The sequence below is a fragment of the Nanorana parkeri genome, unplaced genomic scaffold, assembly GCF_000935625.1.
Source record: "Nanorana parkeri isolate BGI_ZX_2015 unplaced genomic scaffold, ASM93562v1 scaffold269, whole genome shotgun sequence".
Classification (NCBI taxonomy): Eukaryota; Metazoa; Chordata; class Amphibia; order Anura; family Dicroglossidae; genus Nanorana; species Nanorana parkeri.
The window spans coordinates 1,227,822-1,251,139 of NW_017306537.1; the positions used below are offsets into that span (position 1 = coordinate 1,227,822).

The window sequence follows — 23,318 nt, forward strand, 5'->3', positions numbered from 1 at the left end:
CATGGGCAAGACCAAAGAACTGTCAAAGGACGTTTAGGGACAAGACTGTAGACTTGCACAAGGCTGGAATGGTCTACAAGACTATCAGCAAGAAGATTGGTGAGAAGGAATCAACTGTTGGAGCGATTATTTGCAAATGGAAGGAATACAAAATAACCATGAGTTGCCCTGGGTCTGGAGCTCCATGCAATATTTTGCCTCATGGGGTAAGTATGATCATGAGAAAAGTGAGGGATCAGCCCAGAACCACACGGGAGGAGCTTGTGAATGATATCAAGGCAGTTGGGACCACAAACCATTGATTATACAATACACCGCCATAGATTGAGATCCTGCAGCGCCCGCAAGGCCCCCCTCCTCAAGAAGGCACATGTACAGGCCCGTCTGAAGTTTGCCAATGAACATCTATATGATTCAGAGAAGGATTGGGAGAAAGTGCTATGGTCAGATGACACCAATTTTGAGCTCTTTGGCATTAACTCGACTCACCGTGCTTGGAGGAAGAAAAATGCTGACTATGACCCTAAGAACACAACCATAAAGTCAAGCACGGAGGTGGAAACATTATGCTTTGGGGCTGTTTCTCTGCTAAAGGTACAGGCTGACTTTGCAGCAATGAGGGGCCAATGGACGGGGCCATGTATTTGTAAAATCTTGGATGAGAACCTCCTTCCCTCAGCCAGAACACTGAAGATGGGTCATGGATGGGTCTCTCAGCACGACAATGACCCAAAACATACCGCCAAGGCAACAAGGCAACAAAGCATTGGCTCAAGAAGAAGCACATTAAAGGTCATGGAGTGGCCTAGTCAGTCTCCAGACCTTAATCTATTTATTTATGGAAAATGTATGGAGGGAGCTGAAACTTCGGGTTGCCAAGCGACAGCCAAGAAACCTTAAGGATTTAGAGAAGATCTGTAAAGAAGAGTGGAGCAAAATCCCTCCTGAGATTTGTGCCAACCTGGTAACCAACTACAAGAAACGTCTTACCTCTGTGCTTGCCAACAAGGGTTTCTCAACCAAGTACTAAGTCATGTTTTGCTTGGGGATCAAATACTTATTTTACTCACTGAACTGCAACTCAATTTATAACATGTGTTTTTTCTGTATTTTTGGTTGATATTCTGTCTCTATCATTTAAAAGACACCTATGATAAAAAATATAGACCTTTCATTTCTTTGTAAGTGGGCAAACGTACAAAATCTGCAGGGGATCAAATAATTATTTTTTACACTGTATATAGATATATAGATAGCAGCAATTGAAATACTTAGTCACTGCAGTGATTACCGTGTTACTTAGTCCATTAGGCCCACAAGATGGGAGGAGTTGTGCAGATGAGTCTGGTTTGGAAGCTGAAAAAATTAAAAAAACAAAAATACATCTATTTTTATGTATATTTACAAGATAAACTCCTAATAAAATGAAACATCTATCTAAAATCTCAATATTCAGCTTTCATTGTAAGCCTATCGCCAAATAAAAAAAATATAACAAATTCCCCTTGCAGTGGGGCTACAACAGCACTGCAATGGTTACCCACTTGTATTTGTCTAGGGGAAATCTTTAATGCAGTTTTACTTACCTGATCCCCTCATCTGCTGGCTCCTAAAACGGGCGCCCCACAACCTTTTCCACCCTCTGCTCCAGCAGTCAGAAAGTTCTGCATTAGATATGAGGATGCCAAGGTACATTCCACAACCAGAGAAGAGGGGGAAGAGGTGAGCACTGACGGTCGTAAGAATGGGGATTAGGTAAGTAAAACTGCTTTAAATAATCCACTAGACGAGCCTTTCTTACCAGGATGCTTCCTCAGGGGTGCCTTGAAATTTTAACACAGCTTCATGTCTTTCCATGGTGCCGGCCGGCTGCTCCCCAGCACCATGGAAACAAATTATGCTTATGCAGGGAGGGTGGGATCCATTAGAAAATTTTCTGATGTGAAGGGAGGCTTGTGATGTGACGGGGGACTTGAATGTTAAAGGAGGGGGCTCTTATGTGAAGGGGGCTTCTTATGTGAATAGGGGCTCCTAGTGTGAGAGGGGCGGGTCTCATGTGAAAAGAATGGGCTCTGATATGAAGTGGGGCTCCTAGTGTGAGAGGGGGGTACTTTGATGTGAAAGGGAGCTCCAATGTGGGGAGGCTCCTAATGTTAAAGGGGAGACTCTGATGTGCAAAAAGGGGACACCTGATGTTTAGGGGGCTACTAGTGCGAAAGTGGGGACTCTGATGTGAAAGGGAGCTTTGATGTGAAGGGGGTCCCTAATGTGAAAGGGGAAAGAGGGGACTTTGATTTGAAAGTGAGTGCTGATGTGAGGGGGCTCCTAATGTGAAGGATGTTTCTGCATTGGGAAATACCAGACCCCTAAGATGGATACGTTTTTGTAGGGACTACAGGTTGTTTATTACATTTACAAATTTTACATTTTAGACTGGGGTGCCTCAAGATTTTGCTTACTTTTAAAGGGTTTTGTAACCCCAGGAAAAAAAAGTTGAGAAATGCTGCTCTAGAAAAAAATTCGTAGCCCCACTCCAAAGCAAGGTCTTTTTTTATATACCCGGAGATAGGCTTTATTGACTGGAGATATATAAGGGATCTATTAATACAGTAAGTTTTTTTAACTATTAAAATATTTGTAATTTAATGTAGTCATTCTTGTGATTTACAAACCTGTCACAAAATATAGGCAGAGGATGACACTATTATTCACAATATGCTGCTTTGCAGCTTTCTCTATCACCATTGGATTATAAACAAGCATTGCCTCACTGCTGAATTACTCTTGTACTCTCCCTCTTCTGAAAGGTGCACAAAATCCACCTTCTTCAGCTCTCCAATGACTGCAAAAATATTATGGACTATGACTATACCATGTACCTGAAAATGCTTCACATTAATGCTACCTGAGCAAGTACACATTCTCAGACGTTGTCAAGGGAATAATAACATTATCCAGAAAAAAGAAAGAAAGAAAGGGACTACAGGATCATGAAAAAAAATACACATTGTATATAAACAATCACAAAGATCCCATAAATAAAACAGAACTTCCGTTTCATGGAAGTTTTGTTTTATTTATGGGATCTTTGTGATTGTTCATGTGCATAACTATGTGCATTAAAGGATTTTTGTATTTTCCATACACAATATTATCAGATACAGAGCTTACAATGATTCCAGTTGTTCCCCAGCATTAAGTAGTTTGCATGACATGATTGTTTTTACAAGAGGGACCCTCACTGTATATCTATGGCTCCCTTGTGAATGTGACTACACTATTTAGATGATATGACTTTGACTTTTTTTACTTCTTGGCACTTCCATTTGTTATAATTGTTATAATTGCATCAAATGTAGATTAGCCACCAGAGGGAGCGCTCTATTCCATCACAGTCATCAAACACTCCCTGCTTGAAGAGAAAACGAATAGTGCTTTTGTATATGTTTATTCTTTTTATTTATTATAGCCAAGGCTAAAAATAACTACTGTAAACATAATTTTTCTTCTAGTCAGTTAAACATAAACATAAAATATAAATATTTTGTATTCTCATTTTAGGCAGAAGAAGAAGCGCTGAGTATCTTTTCACATGCTATCTAAGATATTTTTATCTGCTTTGCTGAATAGAGCTCACTATTTACAGAGCTCTCTCCTGCTGTATTCAGATGCCTTAAAACAACCTTTCAATTAGAGAGAGGAAGTCTGAAAGTAAACAGCTCTTGCTGTAAAGCCTGAATTTAATATGTAACAAATCAAGTGTATATAAAAAATAATTCATTAATATAAATACCGGTTTAAAGCGTAAATTAAAACATAAATAAATATAACTGACCCAAAACCACTTTCTCTTTACCAATTTTTAAGTAAAGATATTTGCCAGGGAGTGTATAGCCTTTAACAACTCTTCCGATTCATAGGGGTCTATTTACGAAGCAGCCGAAGATCCTTCGGCTAGCTTCGACCCCTCAGTAGAACCGAAGGGCTGCTGTATGGGCTATTCACAATAGCCCGTACAGTTCCCGAACTTAGCCGAGCCGAACGCATATGCCTTAGCTCGGCTGAGCCGCGCTGAAAGCCGAAGCTGGCCGAGCGGCCACCCACAACCTACTTCTGACAGCTGGGTGGAGCCAGCCGCGATCTTACGGCTGGCTCCGGCCATTTGCAGAGAGATCAGCGTCCTTGGATTTTTTTTCTCCTGATGGCAGCAGGACCGCCGGCCAATAGGAAACTGTTGGGCAGAGCTAGCTGTCATTGCTAGCTCCGCACAATCGTTTTCTATTTACTTTTTTTGTACTTTTTAAACTATTTTTTTCCCTCTGAGGGACCGAGCAGAACAGCCGAGCCAAATGCCACTGAGCGGCATTCAGCTATTCACTCACTGCTGTTCGGCATCTATAAGAATAGGCCGAAAAACAGCGAGTAGCCTGCCGGAGGTTAAGCTCAGCCGATCCAGATGTTGGATCGGCTGAGTCGAACTCCTTCTGCACTTCGGGTCGGCCGAACATGCTGAGCATGTTCGGCCGACCGGAAGCCATGCAAAGCAAGCCGATGTACGGCTGATTTCAGCCGGAAGCCTGAAATGAATAGCCGAACAATGTTCGGCTCACTTCACTTGGGGTCGGTTGTTCACCCGGCTGCCCTTGGCAGCTTAGTGAATAGACCCCATAGACTTGCATTTTAAAATAGCTGTAAATCACAACTATTGCATGGTAATGAAAAGTAGGAAGCAGGGCATGCATATATATGCAACAAATATGACTGCTTCCCTACCCATATATAATTAAAAACTATATGCAGAAAAAAACGTTTTTAAGATAGTTACATGCATTTTATAATATTTATACAAAAGAAGACTTTACATTGTCTTTACACAGCAAAAGTTGTGTGAAGTACACTGAGCCTCACATATTAAATAGTCTGGAATAAGAAATGGCTTTGTTGCCTTCTGCAACTGTCACATTAATTAGAACCCGCGCTGAGATTTAAATACAATTTAGAAAACAAAGGTTTATAGGTCAGTTTACTTTTGCATGGCTTGGTGGCCATAAACCAGTAAATTGTTGCACATGAGTTGTATGCTCTGTCATTGTTTTTGGAAATGTCATAGGTAAAGAACAATATATTGTTAGCAGGCACATATTTAAAATTATTATTACAGTGTTCACTGTGACTAACATTTTTACATGCTTGCTTTTCTAAATTATTATTGTATTGTTGATTTGTAGGCTAGCCGGTAGAGGGAGTAAACCCTCAATTTGCTATCACTTTGCTTCCCTTTGTCACAATTGTTGAGATATCAGTTACAGAGGGGGTACATTGTTTTCAATCAGTCAGCACACCCATATGGTAAAGACCTGTAAAGTACAACCATTCTACAGCACTGCAAAGCTGGCAGTAAAGCCTACATATTCAATGAGCAAATGTAGATGCCCCGTTAAAATAGTTAGCTATTTGAGGTATCACATAAATTAATGCATGCATTTATTTACAATTTTCTTGCAGACTAAACTGTCCAGCAAAGGTGGATGTGATAGGGGTTGGGACAAACTGCCAGGAGTGTTTAAAGTGTATGTGTACCCAAAATTAAAATGTAATATATTGTGGCTTATCCCTCATAAGATATGGTGACTATTTTTTTTCAGGTTTTCTTTTTCTGTACTTTTACCTCTGCATTTTGCCATTACGTGAATGTAGGCCAACCCCCGTGCTAGGGTGATAATGCTCACTGAATGTCTATATATATATATATATATGCAGAAGCAGCACTGTCACCCCAGAATGCTCAGTTCCATTGTGGACTTCAGGCAGACACACAGCACACCTGAATGTTCAGGCTGAGTCCATTTACTAAGCCCTGCATGCCTCCTTTGTTCAGCTCTACAGTGCAAAGCAGCATAGGACATGGCCATATCCTTAGTATGAGGCATGCGTCTACAGCTAGAACAGGCACATGAATAGGAAGCAGCTGCTGAGAGCAAAAAAGCCATGCGTGGTATATAGTTTTAGAAGTCAAAAAAATATGTATAAGACATTATGTAATAAAAAATAAATAATCAAACATAACATATCAGCCTTATTAAACACTAGACACAATGTTTTGGTTTAATTCTAATTTAAGAAGTTGCAGCAACAGTTTTTTTGTTTTAAGATTTAAACCCTATGACTAAAAGGTGACTGTTGAAAGCCTCTTGTTATAGTTTGTCCCTACTCTTGCCACTGTCACTTTTACAGCATAGTCATTTTATGTAGAAAAAATATAAAGATGTGAAATAAAATGTATAAACTGCATACAGTTATAAGCATGCAATAGTTATATGGTCCTTTAGGCAATAATTCATGAATCAGCACTGTTACTGCTTAATAATTATCCCAAGCATTCTACAACCACACCTCCCATACTTCCATCTACACCCGCCTTCCACCATCTTCCTTGGAACCCCCTCAGCCACATATGACTGACTCATTCATTCATATTGACGATTCATTCATATTTCTTCTCATTACCTGAAATGCAGGGTTGACTGATACTACAGAGAGATCTTGTGGCTCCTTCAGCTGAATGCCTCCTAGGTTTGGTGACTGAAACTCTTGCACAATCTTTTGGCATGGGGAACACATGGGGGGTCTCTATCTGTGTTGAAGGCTCATTGTATAGCGGGTAGACATCTGCATGTATAGTTGGAGGGGCGGCTTGATTTAAGATGGTGTTTTCAGTGGTCACAGTAGAATATGGAGGTTTAGGGCAGGATACGTGTGGAAACAGCAGATCCTGATCTTGCACCGGAAGATTTGAGGAGATACATTGCAAGGGGACAGATGCAGGAGGTGGGTAAGAGTCAGTGGTGTATCTATCGTCTGGCTCTGGATAATGGGACAGTGGTTTGGCCTCAGGGTTGGACAGTGAGCATGTTACTGCAGAACTGTTATAATTAGATGACAGGGGAGTATTCAGAAAGCAATGATCTGATCGAGGAATATAAGAGGTGGAGGGCTGGCAGAAAAAAAAGAAAAATTTAAACCATTAAATACAAAAATAAAACATAAGGTCTTTGTGAGATGAATCCACACATTAAAAACATTACTAGTTAAATGCCAAAGTGAGAAGAACCATATAGAAGAAGAGAGAGGAATATTAGAGTTACTATATGAGGAAGTGGAAGGTTTACTATAAAAAACCTAAACAAGATGACTCTAAAGGAAAGCACACAAAGCAATGAAAACATTTAAACTACAATTATGCAAAGCAACCAGTTAGATTTGCCTTAACTAAAAAAATCAATTCTGATTGTTTGTTATGGGTTACTGCACTTTGCAAATTTTTTTTTCAGAAGCTCAGTCTTACATTACATTATAGAAAATGGACAAATGTAGTTAAAATAACAAATACAAATATATTTATGACATTTCTAAGGCACTATTTTACCAATAAAACCTACAACAGACTCCTGGCAAAGCTATTATATATAATCTGGGTAGAATAGGGGGTATTTGATGGGGTGGTTATCCTATTAAGTGTACCAGCTTGCCAGCAGAGTGAGTATCGTCCCTATAGCTAGACTGCAGCCTTGGCCAGCCCATGAAGTAGGCCGTGCCCAGAAGCTACGCGTTTAGCTTAACTTCAGGACAAGTGTTTCCAAAACTAGTCATCATGGACCACTGTAATATTAGGTATATCTGCGTAGGTCTAAGGAAGTGCAGAGCACAGTTTTACTGTCCAGTAGGGCTGCCTGATAACAATCGTTGAACAGATTTACAAATCTTTTTCTGGGTAACACAGTATACAGTATATATTTGGTGTGGGATGTGCTGGGGGATTCAGCTGCCATTATGATGTGCTGAGCTTCTGGTGTGTCCATGAGCATTTAAGGAGGAATGGGCTGCCTCCTAGCATACCTGCACAGGTATCCTAGACCTAAATGAGCAGTTTACCTTTGTCAAGGCCCCTCTGTGTAATGTGGCGACAACTCTAATCTATGAGAACCTCCATCCTGGAGCATATATAGCAAAGGATGAATCCTTTGCTATATATGCGGCAAGATGGAGGCTCTCATAGATTAGAGTTGGGGCCACACTACACAGAGGGGCCTTGACAAAGGTAAACTGATAATTTAGGTCTAGGATACCTGTGTAAAGACCTTTTACTTACCTGATCCTGCTCCCACTGCAGTAGGCTCTCACCTACACTGTGGCTTGTGGACTGTCCTTCTGCGTCCTCACGTATAATGTAGGGCTACGTGCCCTGCATTGTACATGATTATGTCAGCAATCCACTGATCACCAGAGCATAAGGGAGAAGAGGCTGTGGGCTCCAGGGGAATCAGGTAAGAAAATGTATTTTACAGAGGTACTGCAGACAAAAACGAGAAGGTAACCCTTGCAGTACTGGGGTGCCCCTACCGCAAGGGATTTTTTTTTTCTCATGAAGATAGACTTTAAATATAGCTACACTTCAAGTCAGCTGTCACAACCTGTACTTATTATAAAATGGAAAATTAATTTATCTATGGGCTAACCTGTAAGGCTCTGTTACAAACAATGGCAGAATGCGGTTGGCTGTTCATTCCCTCATTGAAGCTGTTATAAAACGGGGGTTCCTGGAAACATACAGGAGGCTGCTGAGAAGGAAGAGGACGCGGCGTGCCAAAAAAATCTGTAAAAGACAAAACCAAAATATTTAATTGCAATACTGATTTTTTAAACAATTTGTATACGATTACATCAATATAACAGCTAAAATAATCAGAGAATCGAGGATTCCTTCACTGGTCACAATACTGATTGATCTGTGTCATCTCGTTCTCACATAGACTGTTATATCAATCCACTGTCTCCTATGTCGCTACTGAGCCTGGCAGGAGGAACCACAGCGTGCAGCAAGTCCAAGGAAATCAACACTCCTGGAAATGTCGGATTCTGTAGATTCTGAAAACTGGCGATATTTTTTCACAACAGCCGAGAACGGCAGCACAGGCAGTGGGTAAGGCGAGTATTAAATGTCTTCTTTGTAGGAAGGACTTTATTTTAGAGATTCTGGTTCTGTTGGACAACAGGTATGTCGGTGCTGTTAGCTATTGTGTTTGCTGACGGTATTCGTGGCTACTCTGCACTGTGCATCTAAGATCTAAGATGTTACATTGTATGTACCTTATACTTAAAGGAGAACTATGGGGTCAGGGTTTTTCCCCATAGTTCTCCTTAGGGTAACGGGAGGACACAAACTAGCGTCCTCCCATTACCCTAAGCTCAGTATACCGCGAGCATACTGAGACGCCGCAGCCGCAGCGGATTCCGACTTAGACGACGGGATCCGCCCAGCTGCGTGAGTGACAGCTGGCTCTGCCTATCTAGAGGCAGAGCCAGCTGTACCCGCCCCCTCCCCCGTCCGTTCCGCCAGTCAGCGCTAGCAGATCGGAGCGGGGAGAGGGGAATCCAGCCCCTCCCCCTGTCACGGCAGAGAGCCGTGACAGGATCGAGAGGTGAACGAACCCGATATGTGTTCGCTCACCTTCCGATCTACTGAGCCGACCTGTGACAGTCTCATTGTCACAGGTCGGCTAGAACTATGAGGTGAATGAAAAGCACTCACCTCATAGTTCTCCTTTAATTCACATGACTATGTACCCCCGGCTTTTTAAAATTTTTGTAAACTTGAAATTAACATAAGCTTTAAAAAAAATTATGAATTGATCCATGTATATTGGGCGGCCCTTTCTGATGTTCTTATCTCACTGCTGATTAAAAAGTACAGATGAGCTACAGACGATAGGTAGCCGAAGATCATCTGAACTAAGTTGCTAAAGCTGGGGAGGCACTTTTCATGAATGAGCAACATTTTTATCCCAAAATTTGCATTACAGTGGCATAGTGGTTAGCACTTCTGCCTTGTAGCACTGGGGGTCCTTGGTTCAAATCTGGACCAGGTCACTATCTACAAGGAGTTTGCATCTTCTCCCTGTGCTTGCATGGGTTTCCTCCAGGTGCTTTTGGTTTCCTCCCACGCTCCAAAGACATGCTGGAAGGTTAATTGTCTCCTGTCTAAATTGGCCCTCGTATGTATGCATGTGAGATAGGAACCTTAGATTGTAAGCTCCTTGAAGACAAGGACTGATGTGAATGTGTAAAGTGCTGCGTAAAACTGTCAGCGATATATAAACAACTGTAATAAATAAATAAATAAAATAATAAGGTGATTTGCCCTATTAACTCAAGTAGGATAATAGGTCTAATAGGAGTGTTTTCACCTTTTGCTGACATGAATCTAAACTGCAGGTTTGGCCCAGTGGGAGGTTCCTCCATCCACACAGTTTAGCGTAGATGGAGGAATCGGCGGCACTTTTTCCATCTGACCATAGAAAAAAAAAGAAAAAGTGTATGGCTAGCTTTAAATTGTAAGCTCCTTGAGGGCAATTATGTAAAGCAATGCATAAATTGTAAGTGCTATATAAATACCTGTAATAAATAAATCATAAAACCGATAGTAAGAAATGCAAAGCAAACCACTCATAGGCTATTGCTCCAAAAACGGTTCACTTTTCTCTGAAGAATAAGTGCTTTTTTTGGATTGTTGGTAAATAGTGTCTGATGCAACATTTATAGTTATTGTGAAACTGGAAACTTCCTGCTCAGCGTGCTTATGTTTACGGTCTTACTGCGGTGGAGGCAGGAGAGGAAGACTCATGGCACAGTGGAACCTGACCATGTCACATGTGAAAAGACATCCGGAACTGCCAAACTTAGCTATTAAAGGGCCATTCACACTGTCTAGACATCATGTGCGTTGTATAAAAGTGAACTACATCTAGCTTTCCCATTGCTACCATACAAACCTGAGCAATAATATGGTAGAATTGAACTAATTAAAAAAATATTACTTCTAAAGTCTACTAAAAGTCACTAAATATGATTGGTGATTGGCAATCACTTTTAATTAGCTACCATTTATATAATAAATTGCGATAAGTACTTATCAGAGAGCAACCAGATATACAAGGCAACCACCAATCTAGCCAGCATCCTCTTGGCTACAATGTGCCCGTGGCTCCCATAGGGAATAATGGCTTGCCTCTAATTGCCTATCACTTCTCCTCCTCTTCCTGTTTTCACTGACTTCAAGGGCTTGTTTACACCATCTGCATCGTAAAAAGCAGCCCATGCAGCCTGAACGCAAGACAAGGCAATTTTTCCTTGTGATGGATGGTGACATTCCACGCCACTGCATCCCGGTAGTACGGCATGCAGTACTTTTTTTCAGCACTCGGCAGTGAAACGCGGTACAACTGCATCGCACTGCTGTGAATCCTTAGAACGTAATGAAAGCACAGCTGCTGGTGTGAACAAGCGCTAAAGGAAATACATACTATTTTTGCATACTTTTTTTTAAATTTATGGATTATGTTGATATCTTTTGAATATTGTTTCAATTTTTATATATTTACAATATTCTGTATAATATTTTATATTTATCAACTGCACACAATAGGTGGCAAGAGCGAGGCTGGTATTCCATATCTTGAAAAGGCTGATTTACTATCAAACTGAAAATAGCCAAGAATACTGAATACGGCTAGAATGCAGGATATCACAATACCCACACAACTGAATGAGTCAGAAGAGAGTCATGCCTCCCATTATCACTGCTAAAATAGACAGTGGCCCTCTGTATTTTCTATCTGCAGAAGCAATGCAAAGACAGGCAGTGCAGTGCTTTGTTAGAGAGTTCAGTAGACTCTACAAGCACCCCCTACTAACTGTTTACGGGGTGTGATAAAAAAATACGGTGAATGTTTGAATAAAAAAAATAATAATTACAGTAAAAGACACATTGCCATGAATCCCCCTTGTGTCAAACACACTTATCCCATCGTTCTTGCAACTTTCAGAAAGCAGTTCTCGAAGTCCTCTTTGGTGAGTGTCTTTAGTTGCGCTGTCGTTGCTGCCTCAATGTCCTGAATCGATTAAAAATGTTTACCTTTCATGGTCATTTTGACTTTGGGGAAGAGCCAGAAGTCGCACGGTGCCAGATCCAGTGAAACAGGTGGATGAGGACACACCATAATGATTTTATTTGACAGAAATTGCTGTATTGTCATGATGGAGGATGAAACCATTTGCCCATTTCTCAGGCCATTTTCAATACCCTTTTCTAACCAAATGAGATGTTCAGATCCTCAGAAATTTCCCTAATTGTTCAATTCCCTGATTGATTGAATCATTTTGCTTGCTCTTTCAACATTCTCTTGTGTTTTCGATGTTGAAGGACGTGACGATTTCTCCTCGTCTTCAACCGATTCACGACCATTCTAAATTCGCTTGAACCACTTGTAAACTGTCTTCATGGTCACTGCAGCATCACCATAAACTAATTTTTATATTTCGTGTGTTTTTTTAGCACTTTTTTGCAGTTTGAAACAAAATTTCATGTTAATGCGTTGTTAGTGATCCATGATTTACGGCACACTTTAAAACACACCTTTTTTAACTGTAGTTCACAACAGACTGACAAGTACTACTGACAAGTAGAAACTTGTCACACGCTGTTACTAAGGTTCAACGCGACGCTTCTCGTATTCAAAATCTGTGCCTAACCGTTGGAGGGCACAAGGTGGCATCGTTCACCGTATTTTTTGATCACACCTCGTAATTGTAAATATCAATAAAAATCAATTGTGTGCGTATATATATATATATATATATATATAAATGTGTGTATGTATGTATGTGTATATATATATGTATATGTATATGTATGTATGTATGTCAGTTTACTAACTTGTAAAATAAATAAATAAAGATATAAGGAATTAAACTATTCTAACTTTATTTTCACAAGAATGATTGTCTGCCCAGCTGACCACCCTCCCATATCTAAAAAGCATGTGCCAAATTACTTGCATAGATAGAGATCATGATGCATCTATATGCACAAATATCATTCACAAAGATCAAAGAAACACAATAGCCCATAGTATACAGTATATATGAACAGAAACTAGAATTTATGAAACTATTGTGCAATTTTGGTATAACATAAGCATTATTTGCTGTGTTATAACTTGGAAAGGTCAGTGGGTAATTGGCAGGTCAGGATGTGGTCACAGTGGAACACTTGAACTATTCAGAGAGGATATAGGTTAGCCACAGGGCTAGGTGGAGCTCTTGTCAAAAGGGGGAAATAAAAATTGTTCCTGCCCAAAGAAAACAACTATGATGATTCCTGGGAAGGAACATGAGCATTATGAAATAATGTCCTCTAATCCAAATATAATATGTCACATGAAAAGCTAGGGTTATGTCTTACAATGAACTCTGGGAATGAGGTTAAAGCAGAAGTAAAGTAAAAAAATTAAAAATTGCTTGGAGGTAGGGATTTTTGGCAAAAGAGACATGCAAAGTATGGCACATCTCTAAAATGCTGTGAATAGGTCTAATGCCAGGGAGGATGTAACTCCTGGGCACATGCGCAAGATTTACATCATCCATGCCCATCCAATAGCCAAAGAAGATGCCTGGGAACCCGGAACTGGCCGATATGTTGGCAGCGGGGGACAGAGGATTCATCGCACAGCACTGGAGAAGCATAGGTAATTGTGCCAAATGCTGTACTATGCATACTTGCACATTATGGCAAAAACCCCATTCAACATACAGCAGTTTACTACTGCTTTAAATACACAGATGGAATACATAAGTAGAAACTGCTTAATCTGTCATTGTTTTGTAATTAGTAGTAGTCAGTTTCAGACAACATAGGCACACTGATTACTGGACAGGGAAGAAGACACAGCAGTGTCACTCAGCTCATTTTTCTCTCTTCTGTCAGCATACTCGCAGTCAGCACATGAGCAGTGTAGCAGAGCCTGAATGGTCTAATGGGTTCCACGGGTGTTTGTGATCAGCCGCGTACAATTAAATGACAGGCCAACAGGCTTCGCAGCTGTTCGCGTCTGTTTACATGTAATTCGCAGGTTGAACTGTCTGCATCCACGCAGGGCCGGCCTTAGGCCTTTAGGCGCCCTGTGCGAGAAAGCTTTACAGCGCCCCTCAGTGACCACACCCCTCAGTGGCCACACCCTCAGTAACCACACCCAACGGCCACTTATTTGTCCCTAACCGCAGGTGATTGCCAATCGTCATGAATTTGTACAGACTAAGCACTGCAGCTGGTTTCAAACACCCGTGGAACCCACCAGAGACTGACGCTCATTTTTGGTGTATGGCCCAGTGGCCATCAGGTTTCTCTATTGCAGTTAACCAATACAGCTGGGTTAACTCCCTGTCCCCAGACTGTGATCAGACAGTAAAAGGTACAGAAGGAGCAGAGGGATTAGTCATTTCTCTGTTTAATCTGCTCTTTCTTCTCTCTGTGATAATGTCCCCCTGTAGTCTATTTGAATGGACTGGAGTGGATAATGGAAAATGATTTCTAACTGTGGCACTGTTCCACTGTTTCTATCTTTAGTTGAATCCATAAGTTCAGATGTTACTTCCACTTTAACCAATGCTGGCCATACACATGACATACTGATTCAAAGTTTTATTGTTAAGAAGATACATTGGTGACTGATTTTAAAGTGATTTCAATCAGATGTCAATTGTAATCAATCCATATTATAAAATGCTTCAATCTGCCCAATATCTTCAGTGATCAAAAGTGAATTTTTTGTCAAGATCAAAACTAATCCTCAAGCTAAACATCAATCAGACAATTATTAAATTTACTGCAATGCCCCGTTATATGGTCATTTGTTTAGCATTTACAGTTTTTCATCAGTTTCACAAAGCCATGATAATGAGTTACTAATGTTCATATTAGCTGTATTGGTACCATAAGGGTCTTCTTGCAAAGGGGGGTATCTCACATTTACTCATAATTTGCAAAGCTCTCTTACCCTCATTATTAGTCAACACATTCTTCTATAAGATTTGTCCTCTTCTTTTAATGTAAAATATTGGTTTCATGAACATTTGTTGAGTTTATAAAATGGTGCCAGTTAACATTCTGAACTAAAGCAATCCAGTAATTTCCATTAATTTCCTATGGAGATTTTTAGGGGTTGATTTACTAAAGTCAAATAGCTCCCTTTGCAAGGCAATGTTCAGTTTGCTTAGTGAATGTGATGATAATTCACTTTGCAGAGAATACCCAATTAGGAGCAAGGAAAATGAAGAAAACAGTATTTTTTCTTGCACATGATTGGATGATGGAAGCAAGGAAAGCTTCACCTCATTCACTAAGCTAAGAGAAAATCCCCATGCAAGGTGAACAACCCATTTGCCTTTAGTAAATCAACCCCTAAGTCTCCATAGGAAATAACTGGGAATCACTGAATTCCTTTAGTTCAGAAAGTTAATTGGTGCCATGTTATAAACTCAACAAATATTCATGAAACCAATATTTTACATGAAAGAAAATCTTACTCCAGATCTTGTAAGACTAGCAGTCAGAGGCAGAAGTTCATTAAAGGAGAACTATGGGGTCAGTGTTTTTCCCCATAGTTCTCCTTAGGGTAACGGGAGGACACATACTAGCGTCCTCCCGTTACCCTAAGCTCAGTATACCGCGAGCTACAGCTCGCGGTATACTGAGACGCCGCACCTGGAGCGGATCCCGACGTAGATGACGGGATCCGCCCAGCTGCGTGAGTGACAGCTGGCTCTGCCTACCTAGAGGCAGAGCCAGCTGTACCCGCCCCCTCCCCAGTCCGTTCCGCCAGTCAGCGCTGGCAGATCGGAGCGGGGAGAGGGGATTCCAGCCCCTCCCCCTGTCACGGCAGAGAGCCGTGACAGGATCGAGAGGTGAGCGAACGCCGGTATGTGTTCGCTCACCTCCCGATCTACTGAGCCGACCTGTGACAGTCTCATTGTCACAGGCGGCTTAGAACTATGAGGTGAGTGGAAATCACTCATCTCATAGTTCTCCTTTAAAGCAGAACTCCAGGAAAATTATGATTAACCCTTGCAGTGGGGCTGCCCCCACACTGCATGGGTCAACTGCTCATTTTGGTCTTGGGAGAAAAAAAAATGACTCACCTGATCCTTTGGAGATGTCAGCTGTGACAGCGCTCCCTCCTGCCTCTCTCCTCCTAAGATGCAGCGATGGTTCTATACACAGTATAAAGAATGTAATGATTTACGGGACCTTACACCGCTGCAGTGAAGGGGGAGAGAGGTCCAGAGACCAGTCTAAAAGCAAGCTGGCTCTGATCATCAGGTGAGTGTAACTTTTTCATTTTCCTCCCTAGACAAAAACAAGCACTTAACCCTTGAAGTGCGATGTGTAGCCCCACTGCAAGTGTTAATAATAATTTTCCCAAGAATTCTTCTTTAAATTTACCCTGCCCATATACAGCTATGAGGTTACAGAACAGACATGCCAAGGCATTGCTATTCTTTAGAGGAATTCATGACAAAAGGTTTTCAGGGTACGGCCTAGGCCAGTGGTGGCGAACCTTGGCACTCCAGCTGTGCCAAAACTACAAATCCCAACATGCAGCTGCCTCTGGGAGTTATGTATGTGGCTGTCAGAGCCTTGCAATGCCTCATGGGACTTGTAGTTCCAAAACAGCTGGAGTGCCAAGGTTCGCCACCACTGGCCTAGGCACAATTAACATTTCTGGTGTTCCCTATATCATAGAAAACCTAACTAATTATTTTATATGAAAATATAATGAAGGCACATCTATACAACACTTGTGTAGGTAAACTGAACAAATTCATGAAAAAAACAAGAGATAAAAACTGTAATTGTGAGCTAAAAAAGAAAAAATGTTAAAATACAATGTTATGTATTGATTGTAAGAAGCACAATCATACAAAGTAGATTTCATATTATTGAACTGCTATAAGCTGAAATCTAGTTGCTATCGGTTGTTACAACGTAACCCAAATCACTGCTCTTTGTACTGCCTTATGAAATCAGCTTGTTTAGCTGCCAGTATTAACCCTTTCACTTCCTCTCACAGCAGCTCTAGTATTTTGCTTTGCCCTTCCTCTACTTGCTTCCACTTTGAAATTTTCCAGTAGAACTTTGAATTTGTCAGTTCATTGGCCTTTACCCTGTCTGACTGTGTAAACCTAACTTCTGTTCATCTACAAAAGAGGCGCAGCCAAAGCCTCTGCCATGGACCTGAATGGTTTAAAAATTAGTTGAAAGGGAATTCACAAGATAATGTACTCAATATTTTGCATGGTTTCCATAAAAAAGCCCATAGGTACCAACAAATATTTGTAACATTTTACTACTGATTGCCCAATTTTTTTAAAAAAAAAACAAAAAACATTATGCAGGAATAAAAAGCAAAATTTACTCTGGTCCTGCAATGATTAAGGGCACTGAATACATAACTGTCTCTATCTGTGCCCCAAACTAAAGGCACATTAGATTTTTGTTTTTGATTCTGTAGAATATCTGGTGGGTTGATTTTCTGGGGAAGTCATGTGTTACAGGGTGGGGTTGTTCTAAGGTCTGCAGGCTTGGTTATGTTTTCCTGTCATAATCAGTCATAACGTGAAGAGCCCCAGGCTAGCTCCAGGTAATCACTGTGATCACAGAGCCATGACAGCCACTGAGCCGGCTTGCAGCTCACTGTTGTGGAGCTACGAGCCGGCTCAGTGTGTTACAAACTGATACAAAGTATCCCTGAGGAGAATACTGTATTCTCCTCAGGTATATTAAGTATCAAAGCCCCTATAAATAAAAAATAACCCCTTATTGCTCCCGAGTTTAAAAAAAATACAATTTTAAAATAAGAAATATTAAGTTTTTATCATTTTTAAAAATGTAAAAAAGTTACAAAAAGTTAAATAAAAAAAAGTTTAAAAAATATATTTAATAAAACAATGATAAGAAAATATAGTGCAGAGGAGGCCAGGGGCAGACTGACCATTCGGGCAGTCGGGCACGCGGCCATCAGGGGGCCCGTCACTGACCGTCCCCTCGCGGCTGCCTCTCTGCCAGCTGCACCCGGTCAGCCCGCCCGCGTCAGATGCGCCTCTGTAATAGCCGGCTGCTCACTCCTCAAGGGAGTCCTCGGCAGGTCCCCAGCGGGCTGCCCTCTACAATGCCTGACACTGTCCGGCCCCTCCCACAAGCCTCCCACAGCTCACAACCCAGAAGCATGGACAGCCAGTTCCCCGGCAATTCATCTTAGTGAATTGGCCCACTATTTGAAAAATAATGTGGAGAAAAAATTTCTGTGACACAAGAATGTTTATGCAGGTGGGGCGTGTGGGAGGGACTTGTATATGGGCGGAGCACAAGGGGGCCCCATAATCTTGTACTGCCCGGGGGCCCCATGTGTTGTCAGTCCGCCCCTGGAGGAGGCTTTTAAAGATAGGAGACAAACATACCACATTCTAAAATTGTTCGATATTAAAATTGTATTTCACTCCTTGTATTTTGTGATCTATAACTCCCAAAATAAACAGAAATCCCAGACGTATGAAATACCCTATAAATCAGGACAAATAAAATAATTTATTATGAATCACTTTCTGTTAGCTACACTAATTATGTACAAATTATTATTGCCAAAACTGTGAAAGATTTGTTTTTTTATTTTTATTTTTGTATTTGTTAGGAAAAAAATAAGAATTTATATATGCATATGTCCCATCACATTAAAACCTATTTTGTCTTTAAAAAAACAAAACGGTATATAATATGTGAAATGGCAAAATTGCTCCAGTCCCCAAAACAAAAACATTTTATGAGGCTGCATCACTAATGGGTTAAGTTGAGGTAACCACTCCCTATCCATGCAGTGATGAATGCATACCGAGTTCTGACTGGCCTGGACTCCATTTTTGTTGACATCCTGCGGTGCTTCTCCTGGCTGCGCCTGCAAAGTAAATCTCCACTGACTTCTATGGGGCTCATCTCCCAGCTGAGACTGGTAGACGAGCCTCATAGAAGTCAATGCGTATTTATTGCGCAGGCACTGCCAGGACCAGGAGATGTTAGTCATAGGATGACAAGAAACATATGTCTCTACCTCTGTCTCTCAGCTGGGTGATGAGCCCCATAAAAGTCAATAGGGATTTACTGTGCAGATGCAACCAGAACAAAAAAATGTTAGCTGCAGGATGTCAACAAATATCCTGTGGCTACTTCCATCTCTACCTTTGCCTCCTAGCTGGGAGATGAGTCCCATAGAAGCGGCCAGAAGACGCAGATGTCTGCCGCATGAAGTCAACAAACAAAGCAGGCAGGCCCTTCAGAACTTGGTAAGTATTTATCGCTATATGTTTTAAAGTGCACTTATTCTTTTACCTACACAACCTGGGGGTCTCGGACTTTAAGAATGGTAAATGACATCCTGAGATGCAACAGATTTCGTCCTGAACTTTTACAATAACCCATTGATACACAGCTCTTTATTTAGCATGCAGCACTCAGTGTAAAAGAACCAGCACCAAGCCTCACAAGTTACTGTGATCATTTGTTTTAATTTTTTCCCAAGTCTGACTACCTCTGGACGTTTGTGGCTAATGTGCAGCAAATGAACTGAAGGGGATTTGTGTGCAGGGGATGTTAAGAGGACTCAGTAGACCCATGTAAGTCAAGAAACATGAAACGATTTCTCCTTCCTCTTGCTTGTTGGCGTGTCAGGTAACAAAAACTAGCTGTATATATAAAGCCGACAGCATGTCTCCTCCAATAGCACATTCTACTTTAGCATGTTCTAAAACAATTGCATGAGATAAAGAGGCAGGGCTTGTACAAAATGGTATCATCGTTCAAGGCACCTAGGGCAGCATGATGTGTAAATACAAAACCCTACTGAAATACAATTGCACAATAAGATCTGTGCATAATAAATACACATCATTCAATATTAACATTTTCGACCTTTCCAGCCTCAAAAAGAAAGTGTACTAGGTACACATAGGTGCAAAAGACAGGACACAAAACATTTGGTGGAAAAAAACTTATCTGGCTGGGTTGAAAATGTTAATACTTAAGAGATTTATTTCCCTTTTTTAATGTTTTTGGGGTTATAAAGACAACCTACATAACCCTTAGCATTTTATCCCCATCATAGTTTATAGCAGTGGCAGAACTACCGCCGGTGCAGCCGGTTGTGTGCGCCCCGGGGCCCAGCAAAGTCCCTGTGCATAGATGGTGGGACTTGCCGGCCACCGGATCGGTATCCAGGGGCCAGAGGGCCCCCAGTCTCTGCGCCAGGTGTATCGGATCATCCGTTCATCTGACACTCCCGGCGTAGAGATGGGGGGCCCGTCGGCCGCCGGATACTGATCCGGTGCTATGCGGTGGCCGGTAAGTCCCACCATCTATAGATGTGATTGGAGAAGGGGGGCTGCGGAGATGGGATCAAGGGGGCTGAGGAAATGTAGCAGGAAGGTGGGGGCTATGGTGATGTGATTAGGGGGGGTGTGGTGATGTGATTGGGGGGCTGAGGAGATGTGATAGGAGTAGGGGGGCTGCGGAGATGGGATCAAGGGGGCTGAGGAAATGTAGCAGGAAGGTGGGGGCTATGGTGATGTGATTAGGGGGGGTGTGGTGATGTGATTGGGGGGCTGAGGAGATGTGATAGGAGTAGGGGGGCTGCGGAGATGGGATCAAGGGGGCTGAGGAAATGTAGCAGGAAGGTGGGGGCTATGGTGATGTGATTAGGGGGGGTGTGGTGATGTGATTGGGGGGCTGAGGAGATGTGATAGGAGTAGGGGGGCTGCGGAGATGTAATTGAAGAAGGGGGGGCCATGGAGATGTGATTGGGGACCTGGGGTCCATGAAGATGCGATTGGAGAATGGAGGGCTGAGCAGATATGATTGGAGAACGGAGGGCTGCGGAGATATGATTGGAGAAGAGGCGCTGCGGAGATATGATTGGAGAAGAGGGGCTGCGGAGATGTGATTGGAGAAGGGGGGCTGCGGAGATGTGATTGGAGAAGGGGGTCTTTAGATATGTGATTGGAGAAGAGGGGCTGCGGAGATGTAATTGAAGAAGGGGGGCTGCGAAGATATGATTGGAGAAGAGGGGGCTGCGGAGATGTAATTGGAGAAGGGGGTCTTTAGATATGTGATTGGAGAAGGAGGGGCTGCGGAGATGTGATTGGAGAAGGGAGATGTGCTTGGAGAAGGGGCTGCGGAGATGTGACATTTATTTATTTAAGTGTAATAATTATCTAAAATGCTTTAACATACATCCTAATATTTAGGAAAATCTACAACTATTTTTAAAGGAGAACTATGGGGTTAGGGCTTTTCCCTATAGTTCTAAGGGTAACGGGAGGACACAAACTAGCGTCCTCCCATCACCCAAAGCTCAGTATACCGCGAGCTACAGCTCGCGGTATACACAGCCACAGATATTGGCCACAGATATGGCACTTTTGGCTAAATGCAGAAAGTGCCATTTTTCTGCCATTACAGCAGCGCATCCCTGCTTTCTTTCCTCCCCGTTGGGCGCTGCTCTGTGTCCCAGCGGAGTGGAGAAAAAGTGTGACAGCCGGACGAGCGCTGCGGGAGGAGAGCGCTGTGGTTTTTTTTGGGGGGTGGGGGCTAAAAAAAAAATCTTGCACCAGGGCACTTTGTTCCTTAGGTACGCCACTGGTTTATAGAATATTACTTTATTAACTTATATTAAAGCATCTTTTCTTATTTTCAAACATTTCTCTTTAACATTTCACCCATACCCTCTTATGGAGATCATCATATTCTATCAGCCACTGTCCTCCATTTCTATCTCTCCAACTTTTGCTATTTCTCACTTTTTACTGTATTTCTTATTGTTCTTTCTGATGTACAGAGAGGGAGAGTATATCCATCTAACTAATTCTCCCTCTGACTAAATTTAAAACCTAAACCCCACACCCAACATGTTTCCCAATTTTATGGCTTCTTCAGGGGTACTCAAGTTTACATCATGTGCAAACAACACTGCTCAAAGTGCTCATTGGAAAAACCAAACAACATTGTTTGGAAATGGCCATTTACCTCTCTTTTGTTCACAATTATCGGTTCATCTTTAGTCGTTCTAGTTTATATTTAGTAAGCTGTGTTTACTGGTCAATGTCCAGCTCAGGTTTAAAAAAAAAAAAACATCTAAAATATCACTTGGATATTTTCACATATCAGGTACACCGAGCACGGCTTAATCTGTGCTTCACCAACACCGAAAATGTTTGTAAAGTCACATTGTGGTCAAACAAAAGTAACAATAACAGACAGTAGATTCACACAGCTACAGCCGTAACTTCAAATGACTGTTACAATGTGGACTATATATCTGCAGACTATACAGCTATATGTAATATCATGCCTAAATGACATTATTTGATTTAAAAAAGGACGTGGAAGAGAAGACATAATGGACCACTTGCCTATTTCTGTCAGGCTTCTAAGTTTATTACTGCAATTCAACAAAAAATCTTACACGGGTAACAAATCCTCCAAAACCCATGAATGATGTTGCTCTTACATGACTAAAAATGTTAGAAGCATCATTTGCATATATCAAATATATACGCCCGAATAAATGGATACATTTGTGTCTACTGAGGGCCAGACCTGGGTGTATTATCTTTCTTAAAGCAGATAGCAAACCCTATCTGGGTGGCATTTAGTTTGTTAAGCACTGTGTATCATAAACAATTGCCATGTTTTCCTTTAGAACATACTGGATTTTCTTTGCTTTTTTTTACTATCTAAATGCTGCTGATCTCCACTAGACTCTTGCAGCCACTTCCTGCCTACATGCACTCGCTCCAGCGGCGGCTCCAAATCATTACACAGGCCCTGCTCACCGATTGGGACAATGGTAGAACATCTCTGCCCAAAAAGCAATGGCATGGGCACTTATGTCTCCACTGGAAGCACAAGCACCAGGATGACAACGTAGGAGTACAATTGGGAGACAGGGACAAAACGTTGTCACCTCATAGCAGGAATTGGCTAAACCTGGCCCTAATGGCAGGATCACCAGATATTATCATATAATTGAAAGCTGCAAATATTGAAAATGACTTTTTTTGCATTATGGTAAAGATTATGTGAGATTTTGGTGACTAGGTTTAGATCTACTTTAAGAGCATATTAATAACCAGAGGTATATTTGTACGTTTTTTCTGACAGCAGACGCAAAGCACAAATGATGATGTAAGCAGAGGAAGATTTTGGTTTTCATCTTCAAGCTGTCAAAAACAGCAACGAGCGAGTGGGTTCAAGCGCAGTGGATTCAACACAGATGTGCATGGTAAATGAGTGATAAAATGATTTAGCGTTAACTTTCATTTCAAAGTGACTGGGACTGACATACATGTATGGGAAATGTCTTATGTGCAAGCTCATATAT

General features: G+C 41.6%; 1 protein-coding gene across 1 annotated transcript in view; it reads right to left on the reverse strand.

The window, feature by feature from the left end:
* The window catches only part of MLXIPL (MLX interacting protein like), a 92,289-nt gene that overhangs the window by 16,688 nt on the left and 52,283 nt on the right, over nt 1-23,318 (reverse strand). Inside the window, exons 8-10 of the mRNA XM_018557129.1 lie at nt 8,517-8,653; nt 6,508-6,994; nt 1,292-1,356 (exon numbers count right to left, since the gene is read on the reverse strand). Of these exons, the coding sequence (XP_018412631.1) occupies nt 1,292-1,356; nt 6,508-6,994; nt 8,517-8,653 (689 nt within the window). The remainder of the gene's footprint in view (nt 1-1,291; nt 1,357-6,507; nt 6,995-8,516; nt 8,654-23,318) is intronic.